The following is a 27,399-nucleotide window of genomic DNA, read 5'->3' as shown; positions in this document are numbered from 1 at the left end:
AAATCCATTTATACTTCCGTTTTAGAACAACATTTTTGTCATTCTGTTTAGCTTCTGGTTGCCAAATTGTCAGAAGATCCGTTTTTTTCCGATTTAAAGGTAAACTCTGGAAAACTGTGCACAATCTTTCCTTGGATGAAATAAAGTTATGGTGTCAAAATTATATAAAATCCTTATAAATTAATAGCATGTCCTTAAAGTTTTGGATATTTGATACCTTTGTTTGCAAATCTAAAGCTAAAAATAGTTTAGCTGTATATAACACTTATATTTATCTCCTGATAAGCCACATATATCCCTTTTGGATGTCTATAACACAATAAGGATAGAGACATTTTAAATAATATTCTCTTGTATTATTTTATTTCTTTTATTCCTAACATAAACCTATTCTGTTTTTGAAATCCTGCTCGCAGCGTATTTTACAAAGAGGTCCCAAAAGTTCTGCAGAAATCTAAAGTTCTAGAAACTTTGTTCTATAAATAAAGTTGTAAACAAAACAGGTATATAATTGTCCTCATATTCAAATATGTTTGACCTTTAATCATTTACTGGTTTTTTTTTGCGTCTTTAGTTTTTCTGGAGTTTTCTTTCAAAAGTTTTCTCAATTACAAACTTTTTGGAATCACCTTTATTCCTTTGCCTTTTATGATCAAATTAGTTTTGCAAATGGCAATATGTTAAATGTAACAGATATTTGAGAATTACTATAGGTTAGACTATAGGTTAAGGTTGGTATATTGATAACACAAAACGGGAACATTGGCTAAAGGGACATACGTGGCTTCACAGGGATTCTTAAAATTTATATGTACAGTTCACAATTTTTGAGGTAATTTTGTCCTCACCAAAGATTTATTAAATTATTGTTAAAGAACTTAACACATTTCACACAATTTAAAATCAGAAATCTTTGCTCACAAAATTACTTACAGCATCTATATCAAACAAATCATGAATGCAGCTTGATAACGTCATTCCAGAATCCAAGCCTGCTTTACAACTCTGTGTTTGATGACAAATTGATGCAGTGTTACAGCTTTTAGCAGATATTTCTTTGTCTTTAACTGCATCTTTACTTAAAGTACTGTATAATATATTAGTTTTTCTATCTATCTCTTTTGCTGTCACTTCAACTGAACAACTTTGCTTCTGGGACGATGTGTGAATTGAGTTCAAATGAACTATGTCTGTGTTTAGAATACCATTGCTAGGTTTATTTTGGCTTTTATTTTCTATTTTAGAAGTTGCAACTTCTGAATGTTTATTTATAGAGTCTCTAGCTACAAAGTTTTCAGACGATACTTTCATTATAGGTGAAGATTGTCGTCTTCCAGGAACAAAATTTATACTTAAATCATCTGAAAATTTTTCATCAAATAAAGTGTTTATATTTTTATTAATTTCCTTTCCTTTATTATTTACTGTTTCAATTTTGTTGGCTGTTAGTTGATTTCCTTTGTCCATTTGACTAATGATATCAAAGAACTCTTCATCCATTCTTGCAAATGATTTTAATCTATCAACCACAGATTTGCTAACATCCGTTGAAAATTCTGTGGTCTCCATAGAAGAACAGCGAGTATGAGGAGAAACCTTTCTAAATAAGAATTGTATTATGAATGCTATAGCATTGATAAATGACTGCTTTAAGGCCACAAAACAATGCAGTGCTCTTTTATGTTTGTGTTTTCAGCAACTTGATGTAAACCTTTTTATATAATATAAACCCATTGCGAAAACAAACCTGACAAAAACTCATACCTATTTAACTTTCTAGTTTCTTCTTTTTGTATTTTTTTAATTCTTTTTGGGACGTGAACATCTTTTTTAATTATAGGTTTTCTTTGCTCCAACTTCAGTGATTTTGTAGTGTTAGCATGAGAAATGATGGCAGGTTGACTAACAGGATCATATATTACATTTCTTGGTTCCTGTGATGTAACAATGGCATTCTGTAAAAGAAATATAACAAAATCTTCAGTGGTAAAATTATTAACTCCAGCTACAAGCAGCTAAAATTCGTTTACTAAACTACATAATAATTCAATATATAAAAGCCTGATAAATGTCCGCATTATTTAACGAAACCTGTAAAAACAAAAAAAAATTATTTAACACAAATATCCACACATTCCTTATTTCTCAATTCCAAAATGGGTGATACACAATCCATTTTGTGAATTCGATGTCAAATTAGAACCCACAAATATCATATACTGGGTCCATTCATTATGGATTGTCTCACCAGTAGTATTGAGCTTAAAACACACTTGATGACATAGACTTTATTTGATGCATGTCACATATTTTAAATTTAGTGTAAATCTAATTAACTGCATTTTGACAATCACCTATCTCACCAAATGTTGAATGTTTATGAATGAATGCGAATCTGCTTTTAAAGGCTCAGAAAAAAATGTCTTTAAATTTATATTTCTTCCTTTTTATTATATTCCTCCTTCTTTATTCCAAATAGGTATTTACCAAGCAATACGTAAAAATCCTAATTTTTTTAGTATTTTTTTAATTTACTGATGTATCCCAAATCACTCACCATGGTTTCGGCAGTAAGTGAAGCATCTTTAACTTTTTCTATCACTTTTGTTTTTTGCTGCTGCACAGACTTTCCCAGCATCACTGCATGAAAACTATCATAGTTCTCATCATCATCACAGGGTGTGAGATCTCTTTTTTTAAACCCACTAGTGTTGGACTTGGCAGCCTCCTTTAAAACTACTGTTGGAGTCTTTTTTTCTGGTACCCATTTTTGGCTTTCAACTTCTTTTCGGAATTCTGCTTCTTGTGAAGATGTTTTAAAGAATCTCTGTTGTGGCATGTCCTGATGTTAAGTATCATTTACTATGCATTAATAAATTGTTTTTTATCAAACATGTTACCTTACTAGGATAAAAACAGAACAAGTCTCAATCATGAATAGTAAAAAGTGCAAAATTTAATTGTAAGAATTTGAACCCCTTAAAACTAAAAATGGAGATGGAATTCCTGAATATGATTATTTAGAAATGATTCAATTATCACTATTGTTATTGTTTAATATTGTGATTCTCTTTGTTCTTATAGTACTCTTGCCAATAGAACATAATAATAATAATAATAATAATAATAAATATTTAAAGTGGCTAGCCCAGAAAATCACAAAAACCTATAGTTAGTGGATTGTTTCCACTGGGGGCCACTAGGACCACTAACATCGTGGAGGTGTATTCTATATACCAAAGGGAAAGCAAAGATATAAACACCAACAGGTAATATCCTATATATCTCTTCAACAACTATTTGTGAATCAACTTTATACTCTAACAACAAAACTGTAATCATTTGAGGATGCTTAACAGCGTGGACCCTAATTAGGTCTTCGTAGCCCAAAATGAGCATTAAATACTCTAGGACTCCTAAACCTTGTCCCCTCTTGGAAATAATAGAGAGGATATATACCACTAAAATTGTGAGAGGCTAGCCATGTTTATCATGTAAAATATGCATATTTATCTATGTATCTGTGCTGGGATGAATGCAGGGCCATCCACTGTCAAGGCATTGCTTACACGTTAAGGTTAGCTAGGGTGTTCAGTCAGAAGCCATGGCAGCCACAAAAAAACTATCAGAACTCGTAAAACGTACTTTACAGAAGATAGAAATAGAAGAAAGCAGATAGACAGACACACAGAGTGATATTTTCCAAATTAATGTGTTGTGATTTCTATCTTCTTCCAGCCTGCTGAAATCGACTTTATGATCTGTTAACATCATCAAGGATAATATTCGTGCAGGTTTTACACGGACATAAACAAACTAAAAGCAAGGTTGATGTTTGTCAGAAATTTTGTAGTTTTTGCCAGATACCCGGGGCTTTTATTTACTAAGAACTACGCTCATTCGGGGCATAAAGGTAAACAAAACAAGAAAAATTCTCTCTTCATCTGTTTTTTAGCTTAAAAATTTGGAAAAAACGAACTTTATTGCAATCCTGGAAGATGATGCACCTTTTTAGTAGATTACCTGAACAAAATAGTTTTGATTTATTAAAGTAAAACACTTCGTTAATGATGTCAGCAGAAGAAAGTCTGAAGTCCTTCAGGTAAAAATTATTTTTTAACGTATTCCGTGCAAATATGTTTTTATTTTGCGTTGAGAACAACGCATTTCTGTAGATAAAAAATCTAAAGGACCAAAGAAATCCGTTAAAAAATAAAGTATATATATTTTTTTGCTTGATTGAATGGCTCTAGGCTTTATAAAATCCTTCATAAAACCCTTATCTTTCTAATAAAAAAAGTCTGGCTTTGTGGCTTTGTGAACTAATGCATTAACCTTTTTGCCTTTTTTTGTTCTTTAATTAAAGACATTACTTTTAAAGCTACCAAGAAGCCGCAAACAGTCAGGAAGAACTAATAATTACCCTTTAACAGGGTAGTTAGACTGTACACATTTTAATTGACAATTCATATGGCTAATTTCACATCAAATGTAATCAAAGGCTTCTTTATCTTCTTCATATCCGACTATATCTTTTCTATGTTTTTTCACAAACAGTTACAGGGCATACAGCTAATTTTATGGTATACGGTCTATTATACAGCCGTTCCTCATTCTTGTTTTGTATCAAAGCTGAACATGCTACGGAAAGCAGGTTTATGGTTAAATTGATATATGTATTGAATAAAAGTGTGAAGATTTAAGTAAATTATCATATCAGGGTATCCTTTACTTTCAAAGCCACGAAACCATTGAGAGCTTAAAGGAGTATTGTATAAGGAAGGATTTTTAAAGTCGCTTTGAAAGAAAAAAGCTAACCAATTAATCCCAGTGCCTTTTACATATTGTGTTTTCAAAAAAATGTATTATATAATCATAGGAATAGCCACATGAATTTTAGTAACTTGTGCTTGCATGTGAAAATCACCCAGTCAAGTGAGTTTATACCTTTAAGTAAACAATCAACCAAATTGATAAGCAGATAATATCAAAAGTTCAATCGTTTAAGTAAACTTCTACAAAAATTTTAAAAGTGGTCATAAAGGTAGTGAGTAACATTTGTTGCAGGTTTTTTGTGTTATCTGTAGTTGCATAATAGAGAGGGTTAGAAATTCACCTCAAAGATAGTGGAATGTGTCTATTAGGCACCAAAAAGTACAGCAATTAGAAAATTGTCTGTACCAAAATAGGATGATGATTTTTTTTAATGGCGAATCAATGTGAAATTCTGTCATGTGAACAATAATTCAATTGCACCTTTGTCAAGCTGCTTATCATTTTTTATTTCATTTTTTTCATAAAGAGTTATATTATTAGGGTTGCAGTCACAATTTACTCAAATTTAGATTTTTTTGTGAATATCTAGTTATAAAAAATTTGTATTAAAAAAGCGTAAAGTTTGTAAAGTTACACTTAATTCGTTCACAAAATATGTAGAAGTGAAAGTATAGAACAAAAAGTTATTAACTAAAAGTGAGCCTTATCAAAACAAATGAATTAAATTACAGCTAATCATTTATTTAATTATATATTTAAATATTTTTATGCATAAAGATTTTATCTTTCTTAACTTGAAGACTTATATCTTTTAATGACGTTAATAAATAGTGTATATTCTTGCATTTATAGTTTTATGCATTGTTATATGTTGTCATAATTGTATAAACATTTTTAGAGATTTGTGTTTTTTATAAATCCTACTTTTACTTTTTTTTATTTCTCATGTGATAAAATCTTATTTATAAAGCATGTAATCCGATTTAATGCATAATGATATTGCAGTTTATATTAGCACAATTCCAACAATAATCAGTCATGTCCTGTATTTTATATATTGTTTTTAATACAATTTGGTGTTGTTTATTGTAACAACATAATGTTGAAATATAATATTGTAAACAAAACCAAATTAAGATGTGATAAATATAAATGAAAGATATGAATAAGAATAATATTTATTTTTTCAGCTTTTAATCTTGTTTTACATTTATTTCAATGTTATTAAGAGTGGACAACTTTTTTAAATATAGGCACAAACTAAGAGTAAAGTGCCAGAAGCGAATAAAGTTGGTGTCAAATTCCTTTTTAAACAAAAATATATGGTCCAGTAATAATTTTTTTCAGAAGCTCTTGTTAACCCGTAGTTGTTGTTTGTTTAATTATTTGAGATGGGTGGGGTTGACACTAATTTGACTATTTTGGAAGTCAGAGCAGGAGGTGTAGTGTAATGACTCATGATAAATGTCATTTTTTTAAGATATTTATGTTTTAATATACCAATTGACACTTTTTAGCACTTTTTTTCTAAAAAAATACGATAAATAGTAATGATGAAGGTCCAATGTTAATAAAAGTAAGTGAGAGATAAAAACTTAGTGTAGTTGATTTGAAAAATAGTTGACATCTCTAATAAATTGATTGTTATGTAACGCTCTAATTGTTTAGCATTTAAAAATCAGTAAGATCTCCTAATTTTCAAAAGATACGAAGATCAGTACACTACTTAAAGACCCTTTTTTCAGGTATTTAAGCAGTTCATTTTACTGTCTCAGCATTAGATTCATACTTGTCCGCCTTCGATACAAAAGCAGCAATCTCTCTAATTCTCGTCTAATTTTTTTATAACATTTTCATATTTGTTTGAAAGAATTTTCTACAATAGAGTAATGCCAGGTTATTATATTACAGGATCAGTCTTAGCATTACTTTGTGTTGTTATAATATTTCCTCATTTTTAAATTTAAAATATGCTTATGACACGTTTATTTTTTTAAAGAAAGATTATTTTACATATACTTTACTTCTGCAGAAATTTGTCTTTTTTGAAAGACGCACAAAATACCTTAAAAAGGGTAGCTTAAAACAAAATTTACAAGTCATTCCTTTATTTTTGAAAAATGAATTTAAATGAATTTATAATTAGCTATGTCACTCCAAACTGATAAAGCATTAATATATACGTTTCTCTTTTCAATTAATTTCTTATGTATTCTTATGTATTAGGACTGTATTAAAAAAGTCGGCTGGAGAAAATTTCTTTAAAAATTATTTCTACCCTAAACTTTATCTAGCACATTCAATTAAATTTTAAAAGATTCGATAGGAAACACTTTTTTCCTCCAGGTAAATAATATTTAAAATAGAAATAACCAATTATATATCCAAAGATAATTATTAAAAGCTCCTTTTTTATAACGATTTTCCTCAAAAGAAATGTGAACTAAAAATGTGCAGCCTTTGCTACTTGTTATCTAGGCGTTTTAGTAGGAAAATAGGAATAGCAAAAGCCGGCAAAATGGTGTGTCAGTAAAAAAAGAATTGGCAAGAGGATTTATAGTTAGAAAAAAAATATTAGTCACTGGACCAAAATTTGGTCTTTTTGCAACTTTTTTAACGAATAATGTAGTTAGAAAAGATTTTAAAATAATAATTCGTATGAAAAGTATTTTTCGTTAAAAAATACATTTTTATAAAAATTGTACATTTTAAATTGCGAGTTTAACAGCATGTCCATATGTGGTGCGAAAATTAAACGCGCGAAATTATTGACCCGTGCCAGTTTCAGCTTAGCTAAGTAAGAAAAAAATCTCTGACAATATTAACGTAACATTTTTTTAAAAAAACTGCAGTTAAGGTAGCTAGCTGCCCACGTTTTTAAGACTAAAGCTTAACACATTGTTACATTAAGCCAAACTATTATTTTTTTAACATAACTTTTTTAGTATGTATAGTATAGTATTTTTAGTATGTCTAAATGGCGTGTTAATGCTACGTCTTTACATGTCATTTTATAAGTGTTTATCCACAACTCTCCTATTGTATTATTGCATTTCTAACAAATATATTGTAAGTGCAACAATATTTTTTGGCAATACTATCTGTGATCTCCTTCTTACCTTAACTTGTCTTGAAAGAGCCTGCAACTTTTACCACACTGTATCCTTGATTGAGGATTACCTTAAGGTGATTAATTTTCGCATGAACTTAATTTCGCGAAGCCAAAAATGTATTTCGCGAGAATTTTTTCTTGAAAGCAATTTTTTTTAAATTTTCACGAGGATTTATTTTTGTGAGTTTAATATATGTTTGGATGATTTATTTTCACAAATTACTGAGTTTGTAATTTTTTTGCGAGGATTTAATTTTGCGAATTGCACTTTTTCGAAATATTTCGCGTGGGCTGAATTTGGGTAAAACGCGAAAATTAATACCCTTAAGGTAGTTGAAAACGTAAGTTGAGAAACCTGCACTGACTGAAGTGGTGGTATTTATAAATTTATATTAATTTTAGTTGGTATCATGGAACAATCAGTCGAGATGAAGCTAACAAATTCCTTGAAGAAAAAAGACTTGGCTTGTTTTTGATCAGAAAAAGGAAAGCAAAATCCGAATATGTACTTTCAGTTAGGTAAAAAAGCAGTTTTCTTTTAAATTTTATATGCTTTAAAAAAGTACTCAAAGTTTATGACCTATTTCGTAATTATTATTGTCTCAAAAAGTTAAAACTCCCGTTGATTGACTTTTTGTCGCTACACATTGATAAGAGTTCTGTCCTTAACTGATTTATAAGGAGAAATGTTAGCGCTAAAAATCTTCAAAAATGAGTCTCGTTTTAGCCCCAACCCCCAAAATATATTGCCGCCATAATTTTTTTTTGCGAAAGGAAAATGATGTTAGGGTACATTCTGCTCGCTTAGATGTTCTGTTTTTAGGTTTATTATGCTACACACTGGTTATTATTATTCTCATTTCTGTATTGTTTTAAGCGGTAGACCTATTGTATTTAACCCTAGCCTTATATTTATATAAACCATACTCTTTTTAAAAAGAGTGTATACATTTCATAAGGGACAAATGTGTAAGGCATAGTACATAGGTCAATTTAGAGTTCTATAAATCTAATACCAGATATAAAATAAGAAAAAAATCCCACAATAATTCAACCAAAATGGATTAATTAGCGAAAATTTTCTCCCTATAAAATATACTATATTTACAATTATTTGCACGAATTGATTAAAAATTACCTTTTTTTTATAGTAACTTTGGATAAATCCCCCTGCTTTTGATTTTTAGTGAAATCCAGAAAGTGTGCCATTACATTATTTCGGATGTAAATGGTATGTATTTCAAGATTGGCGAGCAACGTTTCGCTGACATTCCATCTATTATAGAGTTTTACAAGAAACACATGCTGGATACTACAACTCTCACTGAACCGGTACGACATAATGCTTTACTGTTTGTAAGAGTTGGCTTAATTCTCATTTGTTTGTTTGTTTTCAGGAAATTTTAGAATGTTAATTTAACCACTTACGGCTTATAGAACATAGCGCGGAAAAAATAAGTTTGGATCGTAAAATGTTTCTTCTAGTCGTGCAAGAATTAAGTGCAATTTCGAAAAGCATCTTGCGGGTTTGATTTGTGCATTTCTAAGACCATGTTGTAGCGATATTGAATTAAAACACATGTTTTTATAAGCAACACGAGTTTTTCAAATCATGAAGCATCTTGTGCGCAACAGCCAGTGCATCGTGTATATGAAAAAAATTACAATCAGAGAAATTTTAAAATAGCAATGTTCTGAAAGTCATGTAAGTTTTGTATGGCAGAAGGTAGATTTAGATTAGGGCAGTATTCTAACTTAGCAAGCAAACATGTAAGTTTAGTCTTTCCAAGAAAAAATCAACAATCAACAAGTGAGCAACAGTTGAGCCTGTAAAACATAGAACCTGAAGAAGGATTGAGGATCGATTAAAAGTTTTTGTTTCTTTATAAAAAACAGGTAATTAAACTTCAGTTGCTTCTTTCAAAATGAAGTACTCACGATACTCTTCTTAGAATGTCGCTCTTCTTAGAATGTCGCTTTTTTTTAGAATGTCGCTCTTCTAAGAATGTCGCTTTTCTTAGAATGTCGCTCTTCTTAGAATGTCGCTTTTCTTAGAATGTCGCTTTTTTAGAATGTCGCTTTTTTTAGAATGTCGCTCTTCTTAGAATGTCGCTTTTCTTAGAATGTCGCTTTTTTAGAATGTCGCTCTTCTAAGAATGTCGCTCTTCTTAGAATGTCGCTCTTCTTAGAATGTCGCTTTTCTTAGAATGTCGCTTTTTTAGAATGTCGCTTTTTTTAGAATGTCGCTCTTCTTAGAATGTCGCTTTTCTTAGAATGTCGCTTTTTTAGAATGTCGCTTTTTTAGAATGTCGCTCTTCTAAGAATGTCGCTCTTCTTAGAATGTCGCTCTTCTTAGAATGTCGCTTTTCTTAGAATGTCGCTTTTTTAGAATGTCGCTCATTTATCTTTGAGAAATCAGAGGAATAAGGTGTAAGCTCAATTTTATTATCATCAAGGACAGCTTAGTTAAGTACTTTAACAAGTGACTGAATAATGCGCTGAAAAGAGTTGAAAAGAGTTCCTCGCGGTGTGAGGCAGATACGGTATATAAAAGTAATAGAATAAATCCAGATTGACTGTGACCTTATCTGAAAAGCTATATTATTCTAAACTAGCTACTAAAGTATTACATGACTTTTGATTTGCATTGCCATCTAACATTGTTTGTTCTCGAAAACCGAAACACAAATTTTATCGAAATTTCAGATTTTTTAGATTTCCGTAAGCAGATTGAAATACAGCCAAACAAGTCAATCGTTTTTCTGTGTACTTAAAATAGATTTGCGGTCACTATGACGTTAAAGAAGGGTTGGGGATTTATCAATTTTATCACGTGTTGCAGTTCGAGAGAATATTTAAAATAGAGGTGCTTATCAGCCTAGATTTCAGTCCTCTTTGTCTCTTATTTATACCGACACAGCGAGATGAAGGAGGACAGAAATGTGAGCGAGGTTGGGTGTCTATTAGACAGGAACAAAAAATGTTGTTTTTTTTTTTATCGTAAACATTAACTTTCGCGAGATGAGTCAAAACCACCAAAGGCGCGAAAGTTTTCGCCCGTTAAAGTAGTGCAATTTGCTGATTATGCGCGGCTCTTGTTTTTTGTCAAAGCAGTTTCACTGTTTGATCTCTTTTAGGTTTTAAGACCTGGTACCGAGCTTGATCCTACGGTTGTTGTAAACAATCTCTCCAACGCAGATCATCTTATGAAAGTTCGTGCAAAATTTGATTTCCATGGAAAGGTACACAGTACTCTTTTACTAAATTTGACTCAACCTTTTACACCAAAAAGACGTCTGTTACGAACACCATTTAAAATGCTCATTCTAAACTCGGAAAACTTTAAAAAAATAATAGATAACGTAAAGCCATACAAAATAATTTCAGGCGGATTAATCAACCATGACACAAGAAACGATTATACTTTAGCCACGCCTTAAACTTGGTCAATTCTATTAGATGTGACGGCAAAGCAACTTTGATATAATTCATTAAGATAGTTTGGTGCGTTGATATTAAACTGATACTAGCTTTATGTGGGAGATAATAAGATTCGTTGCTACATGAATTTTGATTTGTTCTGTGAAATATCACGTTCGGTTTTTCCGTACTATTTTGTGTATATAGATTCGTTTTTCACGTATGATTTTATTTATTAAAGCCAGTACTTTTTTAAAAAAAAACACGCTTTGCTTTTAGGATCCGGAGGACTTGCCATTTAAAAAGAGTGACATGTTAACTGTTATTCGTAAAGAAGAAGAAGAGTGGTGGCTTGCTCGTGATAACACCGGTAGAGAAGGAATGATACCTGCTACTTATGTTGAAGTGGTAAGTCACTATGACAGTCTGGTGTGCATCCTATTTTTAAACAATAATTTTTTTCAAACTTTTTCCAAATCAAAAAAAGTTAACCAACTTTAAGAAAAGAGGGAACAATCAAGAGCATACTAAAAACAAGAATTTATTTCATAAAAAGAGTTACAATGAGAAGGGTAAGCATTGGATGATTTGATTTGGTTAGTTGATTATGTGTAAAATATAGCTCTCAACTTCTAGCATAATATTTAAATAAAAATGATTTATCCTTTAACAAAATCTTAGGTAGATGAACAACTACAAAACAGTTTTTGCGCATACTTTATTAGCATGTTTGCATCAAGGCGAAAAATCAATTGTGTATATAAATATTGAGTAGCATTTCATGTTTAACCCGATCTATTTCTCCCAACGTTGTTGTCGTCATTGTTGTTTTTGTCATTGTTGTTTTTGTCATTGTTTGTTGGTGTTGGTGGTGGCTGATGTTGTTGTTTTTGTCATTGTTTGTTGGTGTTGGTGGTGGCTGATGTTGTTGTTTTTGTCATTGTTGTTTTTTTTCATTGTTGTTTTTGTCATTGCTTGTTGGTATTGGGGGTGGTTTCTGTTGGTGTTTTTCTTCCAGTTGTTTGGTTTTGTTATTGTTCGTTTTTGTTGTTGGTTGTTGTGGTTGTTGTTTTTGCTATTGTCTTTATTATGTGTATCAGAAGATTAACAATGCTTCTCCATGACCTTTGCTCTTTAGGTAGCTTTCTCGTTTTTTCAGATTGTATCTCCAGTATCACCAGCTCGCTCACCGACACTGGGAGTCAAGCCAATGAAAAAAATTCGAAGCAATGATTATGCAAAACCGAAATCAGGTCCTAATAATGTTCGAGATCTACAACTGCAGGTATTATTTAAGTAGACTAACTCTAAAACATATTCTGAACTTCTTCTAAAACATTTTCCCTAATCGTTTTGATGGAGAGAAAACTAATCTAAAAAATAAAGAAAATCTTTTCTTTATCTTTTGTTTATTTTTCAGATACCCGTTGATCATGTTGGTCCATTATACGTAGTTGCTATATTGGACAAGGAAGCAAATTTTTACGACGAAAAAGTCTTGGGCTTTAAGGTTATTACTACGTGTTAATTATTTATATATTTTTGTAGAAATCCATACATGATTGCTTCAAAGGAATTTAACCGTAAACTTTTACGCTTTTTCCTAACGCTGTAAGAGCAAAAGCCATTTTTTCTCTGCACCAAACCTATATTTAACTTCGAATTTTGAAGCAGGGTTTTCACTGTCAGGAATGTCATCAATTTCCAAAATATTTCCATGTGCCAGGAAAAGGTTAGGAAAATCAGTAATTTATTTGATCTGTCGGAAAATGTCAGGCATTTTTTAGATTTAAATACTCAATGAGGGCAAATTCCATTTTTCAAAATATTGGCAAGGACTAACTGTTATCAGAGAATTTTTACAGTCTTTTCTGATAATATAACAATGACTATAACCATTTACTGTTTTATGATTGTATTTGCAAATTTAAAAAAATACAGTTTGAGAAACGACCATTGGACCATTGATTTGCTACTATAATGTACGCGAAATTTTGAATGAATGGTCTATCGCTTTTTTTTTACTTTAATCCGTATAATCCGTTCTGCAATGTTCTAAGATATCCAACTTTTCCATGTGCAGCTTGGAACATTTTAATAATATTTTTTTTTTCCGAAATCATAACAAATATCGCAAAGATTTTTTTTGTAAAGATTGTTGTCACACTTTTTATCGAAATTTTTTCGTTTCGCCTTATTTTTCGGCAGTTTTACGTTTAAACTAAAGTACTAGCAATTTACGCCATCTGAAATTGCGTTTTCATGTTAAAATCACTGCCTCAATTTCTCCTGCCCGTGAGGCAGCTACAGTTGTTCATATATTGTTTTTAGATTTGGTGTACTATATTAATTTTACTCTGGCCTGTACTTCATTGTGAAATCCTCAACACTTTGTATCTTTAATTTCTTTTTATTTTAGAAAGGTGATAAAATTGAAGTTCTTAACAGAAGCGATAATGGTTCATGGGAAGGCAGAAATTTAAGTACTGGCAAAACAGGACTCTTTCCATTCAACTACGTAAGAGCAACAAAGTGATAATAAAATTATAATACTTACTTAGAATTAATATATATATATGTAGAATTTTTACTTTTTTAATATTTTGAATTTTTCTTTTTATAAGTTTTATTAGTAATTTTTTATATGTTAATATTTATATCTTTATGCACAGGAATTATAAATAATATTAGTTTAGTTACTTTTTAGTAGCTTCTCAGATAACTTCACTTTTGTTTGAAACAGCAAGACAGGTCTTTATTATTATCCTCTCGTTTTCTCCGTTGGCTGTTGCCAAGGAAGGGTGGATATACTCTTAACTTTGTTGTTCAGCTTTACCATGAGTAATTTGCATAAATTTGTGTTTTCAACTTCTTCGATATTTCAAATAATCACATTCTAGTTCACAATTCATCGATTATTTACAGCATGTGGCCAGAAGTTTGGTAAATGGTTATGCATGGTCACAGTTACTAAATATTGCGTTGACATATCTTACTAAACCTACGTAATTTTCCATTTACATCAAGATTTTTTCAGAATTTTATCGCATGATATTTTTGTACATTCTTAGATTTTTTAATTTTGAAATTTCTAGTTATTCTAAAACATTTTCTACGCACTTGAAATCTGTATATTTACTTATTTGTTTTAAATGTACCCTACGTGCTGTTGAACTTTATTTTGCGACAGCCGTGGTGGCGTTAATTTGCAGCGCAATATGAAGATAGATTTAGAGTACAATATTTTCTTTTGACGGTTTAAATACTATTTCAAAACAGCTGTTTGAATCAAAAAGCGATCTGTTTAATTTCGGTGTTTTTAACTACCTTAAGGGAATTAATTTTCGCGGGAACTTAATTTCGCGGGGTTTTTTTAGGAAATTTCGCGGAAAAAAAGGGAATTTAATTTCGCAGATCAACATGATTTGGAAATTTCGCGGGAATTTAATTTTGCGGATCCAAATTTCGTAAAATTTTAAAAGTAAGAAATACGAATTTTAGTAACTCTTAATATATCTTTTCTTTAACTATCCGCCATATTATCCTCTAAAATAGAAAATATATTCCCACGTCATCCTCATAATCAGAATCACTATCCAGATTGTTTTCATGTATGCACATGTCTCTTTCAAGACTATTTTCCAAACGATCTTCATTTTCGAGTCACACGCTAAAATCAAAATAAAAATTAAAGAAAAAAAGGGAATTTAATTTCGCGGATGAACGTGTTTTCGAAATTTTGCAGGAATTTACTTTCGCGTATAAGGCACATTTGGATTTTTCGCGGGAATTAAATTTCGCGGTTTGACTAAAAACCGCCAAATCCGCGAAATTTAATTCCCGCAAAAATTTATGCCCTTAAGGTAATACTTTTTCGTAAAGGTTATTCGTACTTATTTTCGCAAGTATAAATATTCGCAACTATAAAATTTATTTCGCAACTATAAATATTCGCACAATAGAAATATTAACGTATTTCGCGTGCACTAATTTTCGCGCACACTAATTTACACGCAATTCTAAATTCTGGGGTTTTAGACAAAATATAGATGCGTTTGTGTAAAACTTCGGTGTGTATCTTTGATAAAGTACGTATATAGTACGCGCGAGTCAACATATGCAAAACAAAATGGTTAATGCTTCATAGGGGTTGATAATTGAATCAGTTTCACGTGTCGATCTAGCTCTACCACATCTGCCGTTGATTGTTTATCCTTCCTAGTTCTAACAGGTTTGTATCTTATATCCTTCTCTTCAGAAATTTTGGACGAAGCCTCTTTCTTTTCTTTTGCTTCCAAACCTAGTGAATTGTTCACAATAAGACAATTTTTCTGAAGCCAGTTTTGATAACATTTTTCAGCTCTAAGTTTCTTTCCAGTTTCTACTAGTTCGTTGTTGGTTCGTTTTTCTTTATCTATTTTTGCACAATATTTTTGGAAAGCCTGACGCTGGTAAGCTTCGTCTTGTTTCGTTTTTATCCACACGCTATGTGCTAGAACACGAGCAGCGTTTTTATGGCCCCATATCATAGCCATGATGTAAGGTGACTGACCTCGTTCGTCGGTAACATCCACAACCGCATTGTGCTTTAGAAGAAGCTCGGTGGCTGAAACGTGACCACAAGACGCAGCCAGATGCAACGGGTAAATCAAGGCTGAGGTACACCTATTACAAAACTGAACTTTAGTTATCACGGAGAGTTATTGCAGCGTGGTTAATTCGAAATTAACTTACCGATTTGCGTCTGCTCCTTGACTAAGAAGGTACTGAACACATTCGTAAGATTTCTTGACCTTGCTACTATTGATAGAAAAATGGAGGGCTGTCCAACCTGACGATGTAGATAAATTTACATCGACTTGGTACTCAATTATTAAACTCTTTAAAACGTCACATCGGCATTCTAAGGGGCTGTTTATATGAGAGGCGGGACGGGACGATTGCCGGGACGGGACGTTTGCCGGGATGATTTTATCCCGCCTTTATATGGAACAAAGTGCGCCGGGACGATTTCACAACACAAGCGCCAAATTTAAATTTTTCTAAAGTATAATGGCGCGTCAAAACGAAAACAAAACAAAATTGCAAGCGAATAAACAGATTTTTTTAACATCATCAACATTGTTGTTGCAGCTCAATACATTGTTAATGATTTTAGCACTTCAATACACTCACTATAGAACTCTTTTAACTGCATCACTTTTGAGTGGAAGCAAAAGAAACTGTTGGATAAAAAAACAGAAAGCATTGAAAGAGCAAAGGAAAAACCGAATTCCTCGTTCAACATGGTTCAAACAAGGACGAGTGGAACAGTGGTGGTTGAACATGTTTTTTGATGTTCTTCCCGAGGAGGATTGGAAAAAGAACTTCAGAATGACAAAGGCTATGTTTACTGATTTAGTAGATCAAACACGCATATGGATTACTCCTGACAACACATCTCCAAATTATCGAGCCTTGTCTGCAGAAAAAAAGTTGCAGTAACGTTGTACTACTTGAAAGACACAGGATCTTTGTCAATGACAGCAAACACTTTTGGCCTGCACATATCTACGGTGTCAAAAGTCATAAGAGATGTTTGTAACTGCATAACTTACAAGCTTGGACCAAAATACATAGCCCTGCCAAAAACGAAAGAAGAGATGCTTGAAAAAGTAGGAGAATTTGAGGCCAAATTTGGAATGACGCAAGCTTTTGGCTGCATAGATGGCACCCACGTACAAATTTTACGACCTAGTGAACATTCACAAGATTATTTTTCTTACAAAATGTATTTTTCTCTTAACGTTCAGGCAGTATGCGATTTCCGTGGCTATTTCATGGATGTTGATTGTAGGTGGCCAGGCAGTGTACATGACGCGAAGGTGTTCGCCAACTCAAATATTACTGCTAAACTTAAAGATGAGGAAATACCCATTACTTATGAGGACATCCCTGCCAGGCAGAGCCAAAGTTCCAAACTATTTGATTGGTGACCCTGCATACCCCTTGACACCGTACTGTATGAAAGAGTACCATAGTTGTTCAACAAATGCTCAAGTGTTATTTAACAACATGCTCCGGTCAGCAAGAAACCCAGTCGAGTGTGCTTTTGGACGCTTAAAATCCAGATGGGTTTTTTTTAGCAAAGAAAGTTGATTTAAAAATAGATTTTGTTCCTGTGGCAATCTATGCATGTTTTGTGCTGCACAATATATGTGAACTTAACAAATGTGTTATTGACCCTGATTTGGTGAAAATTGAAATAGAAAAGCATAAAGCAGAGACACAACAATTAGATTACTCTGTGTATTTAGGAAATCTTGCAGAGGGTGATGTTGTACGGGAAGTAATAACAAATTTTATACAGGACAGTCTTCCATACTAACAATTATACATATATACAATATATACAAAAAATGTAAAGATTTATAAAGTATTGCATGTTCTGTAAAAGGAAATGATAAAGGCTAAATTCAAACATTCGCACATAAATTTAATAAAAAGTTTCTTCTGATACTGCTAAAGATTTGAAAGCCTATTATGCTCAATGTAACTCACAGTAAAAATATTTTTGTTTGTTGTTAATTTTTGTTAAAAATCTACGGATTAGAACGTTTTGGGCATATAGTTTGTTGGGCAACTATCATAACATAAATGTTTAGGCAATCAACATAATATAATTTTTAGGTTTGTCTGTGAACATAAACTTGCATCAATGTAATTGTTCCTGAAACACTCTCTGAACTATATACACATGTTTTTTTTTTCGTATCATTCCCTCATTAATGATTGATAATAACCACCGCCACTGGGATCGTTGGGACTTATGTTGTTGTTTTGGGTTACGATGCTTGAGACGACATTACAATTTGGATTTATATGCTGAAAATGGTGACGTCTACCATAGCTTTCATAATTTTGTGAGCTTGGACCTGCTTGCTGGCTGAATGATTGTGCCATCAGCTGCATGGAATGTGACATAGTTTCGCTAATTTGCAACATAGCCTGGCTTATATTATTAAGTGCAGCTGTAAAGGACTCATTAGAATTTTTAATCATCTCTTGAAGCTCTTTACGATCAGATCTTTCTTCTTTTGCTTCTCTCAACAGTAAGGTATCACGCTGAGCAGATGACAACTTTCTCTCAAGTTGTTTTCTTTTATTATCAATAAGTTTGGCACTGCTGATGTAGTTTTTGGTGTGGAAGTAAAAATGCATGAATTTTTCGAGACTGACTGATCACTTGATGACAAGCTCAAATTATCGTCATCTGCTGGATCTTCATATTCACCACTGTCAACACTATTAATATTTGCAGTTGGATCATCATGGTCAGATAACATTTCATTACTTGATTTTGTTTGATTTACATCAGCACTATCAATGCCATTGGGTAGGGGCTCTGTGTTTGCACTTCCACTCCAAAGGAGCTTCAAACTGTCATAGTGTTCATACATTAATCTGCCACCAGCCACTACGCGTGCCACTAATTACTGCTTTAGAAAATCCCTGCCGTAAATCTTTTATTTTTTAACACTCTTTGGTAGCCTCTTGCTATCATTTTTTTCATTTCCCTAACATTTTCTTGGGAGAGCTCAGTGGAGGTATCCTCCACTGGCCCAAACACTTCTTCTTCATTTTGATATAATTTTGCCAACTCAGTACGAATGACTTTGTATTGCATTGGTTTGTCTGCATCAAAATCAATGTTCTCAAACTCACACTTTGCTTTATAATCTAATAGACAGTTAATGAGGTTAAAAACCATTTCATCATTGAATCTAAAACACTTTTTCTTGGTTGGAACATCTGTTGGCTTCTTAACAAGTGCACGTTTAGCAGCCATGTTTGTTTTTTTCTTTCTATTGAAATATGCTGATCGTTTGTCCCGGGACGGTGTGTTTATATGGAAAAAAACGTCCCGCCTAAGCCGGGATCCCGCTTAGCTCAAGCGGGATCCCGCTCAGCCGGGACGGGACGAAATTGTCCCGGGACAAAAATTTTCCATATAAACGCAAAGTGATTTTAAGTATAATTATTAATGAGAGCGGGATCCCGGCAAACGTCCCGTCCCGGCAATCGTCCCGTCCCACCTCTCATATAAACAGCCCCTAACGCTGCTACGTGCAGACAAGTTAGGCCCTAAAAATTACTAATATGTAAATTACGGAAAGCAAAAAATATTTCGCGCTATTATTAGTAGGGTGGCCACACCTCCTAAATAACCTAAACAATGAGGACTTTTCTTCTCCTCAAAATCCTAAAATTTTGATCTCCTAAAATTGTCTGTCTGTTAAAGTAATTCTGCATTTCCTCCTAAAATTTTAGTGAAATTTCCCAAAAATAGAGTAGTTTTTATGTTTTTAGTGTTTTTTCCTAAAACTTTACCTAAAAACCCCCTAAATGTTGTGCAAATCTCCTAAAATTGTCAAACTTTATATATGTGGCCACCCTGATTGAAAAGTTTCAAATAAAGATAAGGTTAAGCTTTACCCTTTCGTCATTTAGGTTTACATAACTTTCGTTACTTTTAAGAACTTGATTGAGCCAACTTAAATCACCTACTCGTACAGCCATGAACATGTCATGTGGAGAATGTAATTTATAATTCTGACGTCGATTCATATTTGAAAAAGGATACAGCTACACAATAAGTCTAACTTCTAAGAAGCAATGGCTATTTTCAAAAATAGCACTTTTCGGCTAGTGAGAACATAATTTAAAAAAGCTTGCACACAAGTTTTTCTCAGCGAATATTCACGGTAGCAGCCAGCACTACGAAGAACATTGTTTTGATTTGTTACTAAATAACTAAATGTTATATTTTAAAAGAACAGTAAAATCTGATCTCCTTGGTTTGATGATATAATAACAAACTCGATCGGGTGGGGTGAAATATATAAACGTTCTATTTAAATAAAGAGCTATTCAGGTCCATGCCCAGCCAAGCGAAAAGGAAAATGGCCGAATGAATGAACGAAACAGAGCTAAACTTCCACCAAAAGAAAAGAAAAAAACCGAAACTAAAGTAAACAACGTAAGTTGAAGTGGTCTTCGCTTCTCAAATGCATTATAAAGAATATGATTTGAATAAATTCTTTCTATGTTTCTTACACGAGTAGCCTTGGGCTTCTTGAGAGTTTTTTTAAGCCAGCCGTAGTTGTAAATTCCCACCTAAAGCAAATGACATAGCTAGATAACTAGCTACTTACATTGATATCTCTTACTAAACAAATTTTCTGTCTAAAGCCTTTTTGATTCAGTAAATAGTGATACTGGGGATAAAATACAGTAGGCACTTGGCCATATCGACAACCTATAATTAGGCCACATAACCAAAAATCAGGCCAGTCACCTACTTAGAGAAAACACATGGTATCACAATTAGGTAATATGTGACCTAACTAGAAAGATAAGAACTTGTTAAACAAAAACTTTTGCGATTGTAGCTATCCTGTATCATTGTAAATCGTAAAAGAGCTTTAACAGCAGAATCATCCATACTCATGTTGCCATAACAAACATCAATTTGAGGTGGGTTTTCAACTTTGATGCTTTTTCCATAGCAATATGACTTTTGGGAATCGTTTAGGAAAAAATTAAAATCTACAATAAAACTTATATATCAGATATTCTTATGCTTCGTTTTGTTGCAAATTTAATGTTCATTCTGAGTTTTTGTTGTTATTTGAAGACTAATTTAGCAGTGCACAGGACCATAAATAAATTTGGGTGACGCAGATAGTGCTTCATGTGTTATACAGGGATATTTTTAATATATGAAAATGTATATATATAAAATATCAATATCTGAGTATAACTAGCACTTAATTTACTCTGGAATCTTTAGCAAAAATGGTGTTCAAACCTTGTTATTTTCATTATTAAGGTGTCTACATGCTCAGACAAAACATTGTTTAGAAATGAAAACACTCTTCATTCATTCTGTATATATAATAGTTTAGCTAGCTTTATATATATAGTATAGCTAGCATATAGGTCCTAAGTTTCCGATGTTGGAAGTTTTGTATTGTTTTGTCCAAATTTTCATAAATGTTGGTGTTGTGTTGATTATATCATCAGGTTTGGGAGGCTTTAAGAGTGTCCCTATCAGTTGAAATATTTTTGTATCTAGCAAAAAGACATGTCAGATAGAAAGACCTTTATGAGGAGTAGCAATTTGGTTTTAACAATAAAAATGATACAAACTTTCCTTTATATAAGAAGGTTAAATACTTGAATTTAAAAAATTAAAGAGCATGTTTATATATTTATCGCCCATCCTTGTTAACAGACTCTATTTTTTTTTCTAAAATTGGTTTTATTTTTTTTAAGGGACATTGGTCGTTAAGTTTTTATCACTTCCTTATGCTAAATACATTGTCAGTTTTCATGGTTTAGCAGTCTTTCCATATATTCTTATAACATATATTCAAATACACAAATTACTACCAATAAATTTCATAACTGAACCCAAAGGACATTGCAAATGACATTTTTGTTTTTTACACGATTAAAGGTCTTACATTGAATATGTTTTGTTTATAAACTACGATTAGCTCACCATTTAATATACTTGCCTTGAAATCTGCCTTGGGTGTGACATAGATTACAAATGTGTGTTCAGCCAATTATAAGTATAAAATGGATAAGGCCTGAACAAAATTTCCAAAATTTAATTTTTTTTAAGGAAAACTAAACATGACCTTTACTTTTTTACTTAATTGTTGTTTTATGCTAAATTCACACTGAAAACAAAGTTAAAAGTTGCACATTTTTTTACCATATATAGCAGCTCCTAATAATGTATACTCACTTTCAGTTTGGCACTTGAAGCTGCAGCAAGTTTGGATCAAATCACAACTTGCAGCAGTGTTTTGCTTACCGCATGCTAAAATGAGCATTTTTCATTGTTATTCTAAAATCACCTGATTTTTTCTATTGTATACAAAAATAAAAGGAAGTAATTTAAAATTTAATGTCAAAAAGGCTACATGCGGCGCTCGAATGAACTGCGTTTTCAGTGTGAATTTAACTTTAGTTTTAATTTTCTTCTCTTTTTTTGCTGCTTTTTGTGTAGGTCTTTAAAGCAACCTAATTAAAATAATGGATTTTTATAGCAAATTTTTATATAATACCCATGTAGGTCTGTTTCTGGCTATGTGCATGTCGCTAAAATTGTGATAAAACAGCAAAAAGTTTAGAATAAATATAAAATTTCACACTAAAAAAAATCTTAAAATTATCTTTTATTGTAAATTTTCATTTTTCTTTGCGTGCAATTCATTATTGGCAGCCCCTAATTTCAAATCTGATGCAATTTAAGGAGACTAAAAAAAGTCTTGGCAATTTTTGTATACAAATATAATTATCTTGTAGTTTTTCATACAGACTTTTTTAGAAGAAGCGTTTGATATCATGGGGGTGTGCATAGCCAGAAATGTAAAACTTAAAGTGTATTCAACTTAAATTTTTTTTTGGCAGTCACAAGCGAGTCCTATCAACCATTGCTGAGTTCAGTATGTGTGCATCAAAGTTTTCCTGCAAAAGCCTGCTAATGTGAATTACTTGTTTGTATTTTAAGCCTATTTTTCTCTCAACTTGAATAAATAACGATAGGGACACAACAGTTCCATCAACAATTGCTGCATGCAAAATGTAAGCTGAGCTGTGGTATATGCATTTTAATTTACAATGAGCTTATTTGCTTAACTTTCAAACTTTGTTAAAACAACTTGAGTCTAAAAGAAATCACTAAAATCTAAACTGATTCTAAAAAAACCTGTAAAACTCATCCTCCCTAATTTTGAAAGATTGTGACAGAGTTGTTTAAACTGCATGTACATGTAAAATCGTACGGAACAAAATACTTAATTATTAGAGCCAAACGTTAATAACAACAAAGATGGTGCATAACATACAATGTTATAGTACTGCCCTGTGGAAGCTCCTAATCCGATGGCATTTTTGTTTTTCTCTAAAATTTATAGACTTGTCTGATAAATCATGCAGCTATGAAGTCATTTGCCAGCCTTTCGAATCCTTCATTATACTGTTTCGTGTTGGCATTTACCCATTTCATGTGGGCAAGAAAAAGTTAATGTGAATTTTTTTTTTTATGATTCGCCTTGGCAATCCAGATTTCACAGATGGCGCCCTAGTTTAGTGGTTATAACTCTCGCACTTTGCGATTCGATTCAATATGGGCAAGTGAATGTTACCATAGCCCCAGGTTAACCCAAGCCATGTGAGGGAAATTGAGGAGATGGCAGACTGTGTGGGCCATTGGATGTTGCAAGGAGCTGTCTAGTAGAGCTCGGACCCTAATTGGGTCTGCTTTGCTCAAAACGAGCATTAAATACTCTAGGACTCCCCATCTAAGCCATAGCCCTTCCTGAAAATAATAGGCAGGGTATAATCCCTCGTAATTTTTGAGGTCAGCCATGTAAAATATGCACATCTATCTATCTCCACACACCCTTTCAACATAATTAAATTAAGGTTCATTTTAAAGCAGAAGCAGACAACAAATCATGAGGTAGTAAAAAGTTTGAGCAATGTGAAAGCAATATTTTTCTTATTTATTAAACATTCTTAACTAGAATTTCTGATGGCTCAGCAATTCCGATAAAAAGTCAAAATGATTTTTATGTATCTTAAGGTCCATGTTTTTATGAAACAATGCAGTTGTTTGGTAGCTAAAACAGGGTTACTGCCATTTGATTTTGATGCAACTTTTATTTCTTGCCTGAAGTTCTTGCCTAAAATGAATGTTATAGAAAACAAAAACCCTAAAAAATGAGAGCTCTGACCCCCACTAAAAAGCAAACACTCCACCTTCTCTTTGGTACATATAGCAGTATACATTTTTTTGTGATTCTGTGACAGATGTATTTTTGTTATGTTAAATTGTGCATTTTTACATGTCATATGTTGTTGATTTCATACTTGTGTCATGAAGAATCTTTTAAATTTTAATAGCTATGAAATATAAAATCACCCACAGAGCAATTACAATTAAAATATATATCTTTTTTATTCCTCATTTTTGTTGGCTTAAATTTTAAGTGGACGTGAGTTAAAGAAAAAATGAAACTGATAATTCTGTTTCCGTTGATCAGACTTTAATTTCAAATAAATATGAATTTTTTTATCCCCGGTAATTTATGTTTTATTATTTATGAAAGTTCTGACACTAGCGATGATTAGTGATAATTGCAATGCTTTTTACTAAGTTTATCTTGCTTTAAAAAGAGGATCAAAAACTTTCCTTTCTCACAGCAGTCTGATGTTTCCTTTTGTAAATTTTCTGCTCCATTCTTTTTGTTGTTTTTTTGTCAAGGTGGTTGACTAACTACAATAATTATTGATGTAGGTTCACCATGGAACGTTATGATCATCAGCATGCTTTGATACCAGAAGATATTCGAGTGCCACCGTTCGTTCATGCACAACCAGCTCTCCCACCAAAGGTAGGATGTTTTGTACACGGTCTCCTTGAAATTACGACTGACTTTTAACAGCAAACAATACAATTGCTCAAAGTTTTTTAAGTTGTGGTTTCAGGCCTCGGATGATTTTTATATGTAAAGCGTTTGATTCATATTTCACTAATTATTTTATTTTTCCCTTTTAATTTAGATATTTACTTTAACAGTTATTTAAACCTTATGTTGGTAGTTACAAAGCTTTAAAATGAGGATATGCGAACCCCACAAAAGAAATTTACATATGATTATTTGTTTTCGTACTTTTCCATACTTTTATCGCCTTTGCTTTAGACCCGATGCAGTCATTGTTGTTTCCAGTATGCACCTTACAGCTCAGATGAATCACGTCATTCCGCGATGACGTTTTGTAACGGCAACTTTTGTACGCAGACGTGTTTTTCGTCACTTCAACGGTATAGTAGATTGGTTCCACAAACTCAAGCGTCGTGTAGCTGCCATTCGCCAGTTCCTTTTCACGCCCGTGTCCTATCGCACCCTCAGACAACGGGAGGATGTCGTTGTTGTCAGCGTCGCCAATCTTCTATGAATCTACCTTCGCATGTGCATCATCACTTAGCACATGCGCACTTAACAACAGATAATTTGACGTATCCATCACCACATTATGCAACTGCGTATGCACCTCATCCTGGCCTGCACCATTCGTGGGAACCTACGACTGGATATAGAGGAAGAGAATACCACTTACATATGGTAATACTATATATTCTGTTTTAGCAGCTCATGTGAAGTACACTTGACGTATCCGCCCACTATTTTTGTTTTTTGCATGTCTTAGTTATAACGTTTTATTGATTTTAGGAAAGCTCGCCGGGTGCATCCTCTCACGAATATCACTCACATGTCCACCATCATGTCAATCACCATGGCAACAGCACACCTGTGTGTACTTATAGAGGTCATGTTATTAGAGACGTAAGTTGGTTGTACGTCTGAGTTATGTGGTCGTTGTTTATATTGAAGAAATGCGTTGCACCGAACAGCTAAATCGTTTGCACTGGACACCTACGTTTGCGCAGGACAGCTATGGAGTTTCTACTGGACAGCTAAATACTTTTTATTTTCATGAAAACAATGCTTCGCCAATGATCCTACAACCTTTTAATTTTTTTTAAATCCTGATCTGAACTGGTATTAAATTTAACCTTACATTGTAGGGTATATTATTTATCAGTATTTCATTTTTTTAGCAATCGTTATATACGCTAGCATCTAGACATTATCGACGCCATTCATCTCGACTATCTCCTTATCCTATACACGGTATATCTTATCCGTTGGGAGATCATAACTCTGTATTTCCGAGTTTTCCTCCTGGTTTTTCGTTGCTACCACCGCGCCCTCTTATCCCAACAGCTTTTGACATTGACTTACTCGGTGAACTTGAAGTGGAACCGCTAGAAAATGACTGGCAAGATGGACACCCTGTGGAACCGAAAGGTCTGACTAAAGAACAAATAAGAGATTTACCAAGTTACATTGTTACGAAAAAAACGATGGAGGAATTCACAGAAAAGTAAGTGCACTTTGTACAGGGAGGACTGGATGTTGGTGGACTAGCCAACCGGCCTGAGATGTCCACGATGTCCAGTTTTTGTATGACAGTGTGATGAATCGTCATCTTTATAAAAAGAAAACAACTGCTCTGATCGCTTTTTGTCAGTAGAAAAACTTTTGTCAATACAAAAATTCGAGAAATGTTAACACAGTACACTCGTTTTAAGTGTGACCTGCGTGAGTTGGATATTTGCTAACCCGGACCGAGTTTCTCCATCCCTCGCACTTTCTAAATACGACCTCAGAAACTTGTCTTAATTGGGACTTAAATGCAATGATTTGGGAGATATGAGAAAAAAAGTTTGAATTCCAATATATTGCATAAAAAATAAAAACCTCTTAACAAATTGTACATTCGCTAAGCTTGATCTAATTTACAGTCTTCTTAAAGCCCTGCTTACGCTACGTTTCTTTTTCTTTCAGTGAACGTTGCGTGGTTTGTATGTGTGAATTTGACGTTGAAGACAAACTTCGCATTCTACCATGTGCTCATGAATTCCATTTAAATTGTGTCGACAAATGGTTAACGGTATGTAGTTATCAAATTTTGTCCCAACTGTTTTTTTTTAAATTTAAACGTAATGTTTTATTTACTTTTTGATTTTGCTTGTAGACGAACCCGACATGCCCGATATGCCGTGCCGTTGTTGACATGACGTGAAGGGGAAATGGATGTGGTGTTGGTACCTCATATTTATCGGTGTTTGTGTTTTCTTTTTGACATTTGTATATACGACTCAAACAATACTTACCTTTCCTTTAAAAAAATATCCCGTTTGCGTTTTCTGTTGCCATTTTAAACTTTGATGAACTTTCAGCATGCAAAAATAGTATTAAAAATTTTTTGTAAATTATCGTCAATTTATTGAATTTATTTTTTCATATTTTGTGTTTTTCTTTTTCACTTCCCCCGTTTAGAAATATTGATATTAGTTTGAAACCAGTAAAATTTGCGATAGCTTTGTTTTACAAACCACTTCATCCTGTTTTTCGGAAAAGCGGTCTATTTTATGAAGCAAGTGCACTCACACCATGAATCAA

The 27,399-nt window shown here is 32.7% G+C and overlaps 4 protein-coding genes across 5 annotated transcripts in view; 2 read left to right on the top strand and 2 right to left on the bottom strand.

The window, feature by feature from the left end:
- The window catches only part of LOC130645247 (uncharacterized), a 29,626-nt gene extending 26,741 nt beyond the window's left edge, over nt 1-2,885 (bottom strand). For both annotated transcript variants that reach the window (XM_057451173.1, XM_057451174.1), the window contains exons 1-3: nt 2,558-2,885; nt 1,765-1,955; nt 934-1,600 (exon numbers count right to left, since the gene is read on the bottom strand). In XM_057451173.1, coding sequence (XP_057307156.1) covers nt 934-1,600; nt 1,765-1,955; nt 2,558-2,839 — 1,140 coding nt within the window. In that variant the 5' untranslated portion in view covers nt 2,840-2,885. The remainder of the gene's footprint in view (nt 1-933; nt 1,601-1,764; nt 1,956-2,557) is intronic.
- Nucleotides 2,886-3,879: 994 nt separating this feature from the next.
- LOC130645245 (crk-like protein) lies at nt 3,880-14,603 on the top strand. The gene is made up of 8 exons (XM_057451170.1): nt 3,880-4,102; nt 8,291-8,407; nt 9,076-9,220; nt 11,026-11,130; nt 11,588-11,716; nt 12,468-12,593; nt 12,729-12,818; nt 13,728-14,603. The coding sequence occupies exons 1-8, from the start codon at nt 4,068-4,070 to the stop codon at nt 13,842-13,844; spliced, it is 864 nt and encodes a 287-aa protein (XP_057307153.1). The 5' UTR covers nt 3,880-4,067; the 3' UTR covers nt 13,845-14,603.
- A 759-nt stretch (nt 14,604-15,362) lies between these two features.
- LOC130645246 (ankyrin repeat domain-containing protein 53-like) lies at nt 15,363-20,069 on the bottom strand. Its single transcript, XM_057451172.1, has 4 exons — nt 19,784-20,069; nt 19,406-19,432; nt 16,043-16,215; nt 15,363-15,973 (listed from the first exon to the last, which is right to left on the bottom strand). Exons 1-4 carry the CDS (start codon nt 19,913-19,915, stop codon nt 15,442-15,444), a joined length of 864 nt encoding a protein of 287 aa, XP_057307155.1. The 5' UTR covers nt 19,916-20,069; the 3' UTR covers nt 15,363-15,441.
- Nucleotides 20,070-20,177: 108 nt separating this feature from the next.
- LOC130645243 (uncharacterized) lies at nt 20,178-27,240 on the top strand. The gene is made up of 7 exons (XM_057451167.1): nt 20,178-20,327; nt 24,666-24,762; nt 25,072-25,494; nt 25,603-25,716; nt 25,992-26,317; nt 26,782-26,887; nt 26,972-27,240. Exons 2-7 carry the CDS (start codon nt 24,673-24,675, stop codon nt 27,017-27,019), a joined length of 1,107 nt encoding a protein of 368 aa, XP_057307150.1. The 5' UTR covers nt 20,178-20,327; nt 24,666-24,672; the 3' UTR covers nt 27,020-27,240.
- Nucleotides 27,241-27,399: the final 159 nt, after the last annotated feature.

Source organism: Hydractinia symbiolongicarpus, chromosome 5, assembly GCF_029227915.1.
Source record: "Hydractinia symbiolongicarpus strain clone_291-10 chromosome 5, HSymV2.1, whole genome shotgun sequence".
Lineage (NCBI taxonomy): Eukaryota > Metazoa > Cnidaria > Hydrozoa > Anthoathecata > Hydractiniidae > Hydractinia > Hydractinia symbiolongicarpus.
The sequence above is the reverse complement of the archived record's forward strand: the minus strand, read 5'-3'. Positions and strand labels throughout refer to the sequence as shown.

What these genes read in the sequence shown, in the direction of transcription:
- LOC130645243 (XM_057451167.1), top strand. Translation starts at nt 24,673, where the DNA reads ATGGAACGTTATGATCATCAGCATGCTTTGATACCAGAAGATATTCGA. An exon ending in ATGGAGGAATTCACAGAAAA is followed by an intron (nt 26,318 to 26,781) that starts GTAAGTGCACTT and finishes TTTTTCTTTCAG; the next exon opens with TGAACGTTGCGTGGTTTGTA. An exon ending in GTGTCGACAAATGGTTAACG is followed by an intron (nt 26,888 to 26,971) that starts GTATGTAGTTAT and finishes TTTTGCTTGTAG; the next exon opens with ACGAACCCGACATGCCCGAT.
- LOC130645245 (XM_057451170.1), top strand. Translation starts at nt 4,068, where the DNA reads ATGATGTCAGCAGAAGAAAGTCTGAAGTCCTTCAG. An exon ending in GAAAGTCTGAAGTCCTTCAG is followed by an intron (nt 4,103 to 8,290) that starts GTAAAAATTATT and finishes TATTAATTTTAG; the next exon opens with TTGGTATCATGGAACAATCA. An exon ending in AATTTGATTTCCATGGAAAG is followed by an intron (nt 11,131 to 11,587) that starts GTACACAGTACT and finishes CTTTGCTTTTAG; the next exon opens with GATCCGGAGGACTTGCCATT.
- LOC130645246 (XM_057451172.1), bottom strand. Translation starts at nt 19,915, where the DNA reads ATGAATCGACGTCAGAATTATAAATTACATTCTCCACATGACATGTTC. An exon ending in TAAACCTAAATGACGAAAGG is followed by an intron (nt 19,433 to 19,783) that starts GTAAAGCTTAAC and finishes AGTAATTTTTAG; the next exon opens with GGCCTAACTTGTCTGCACGT. An exon ending in CTTGTCTGCACGTAGCAGCG is followed by an intron (nt 16,216 to 19,405) that starts TTAGGGGCTGTT and finishes ATAAACAGCCCC; the next exon opens with TTAGAATGCCGATGTGACGT.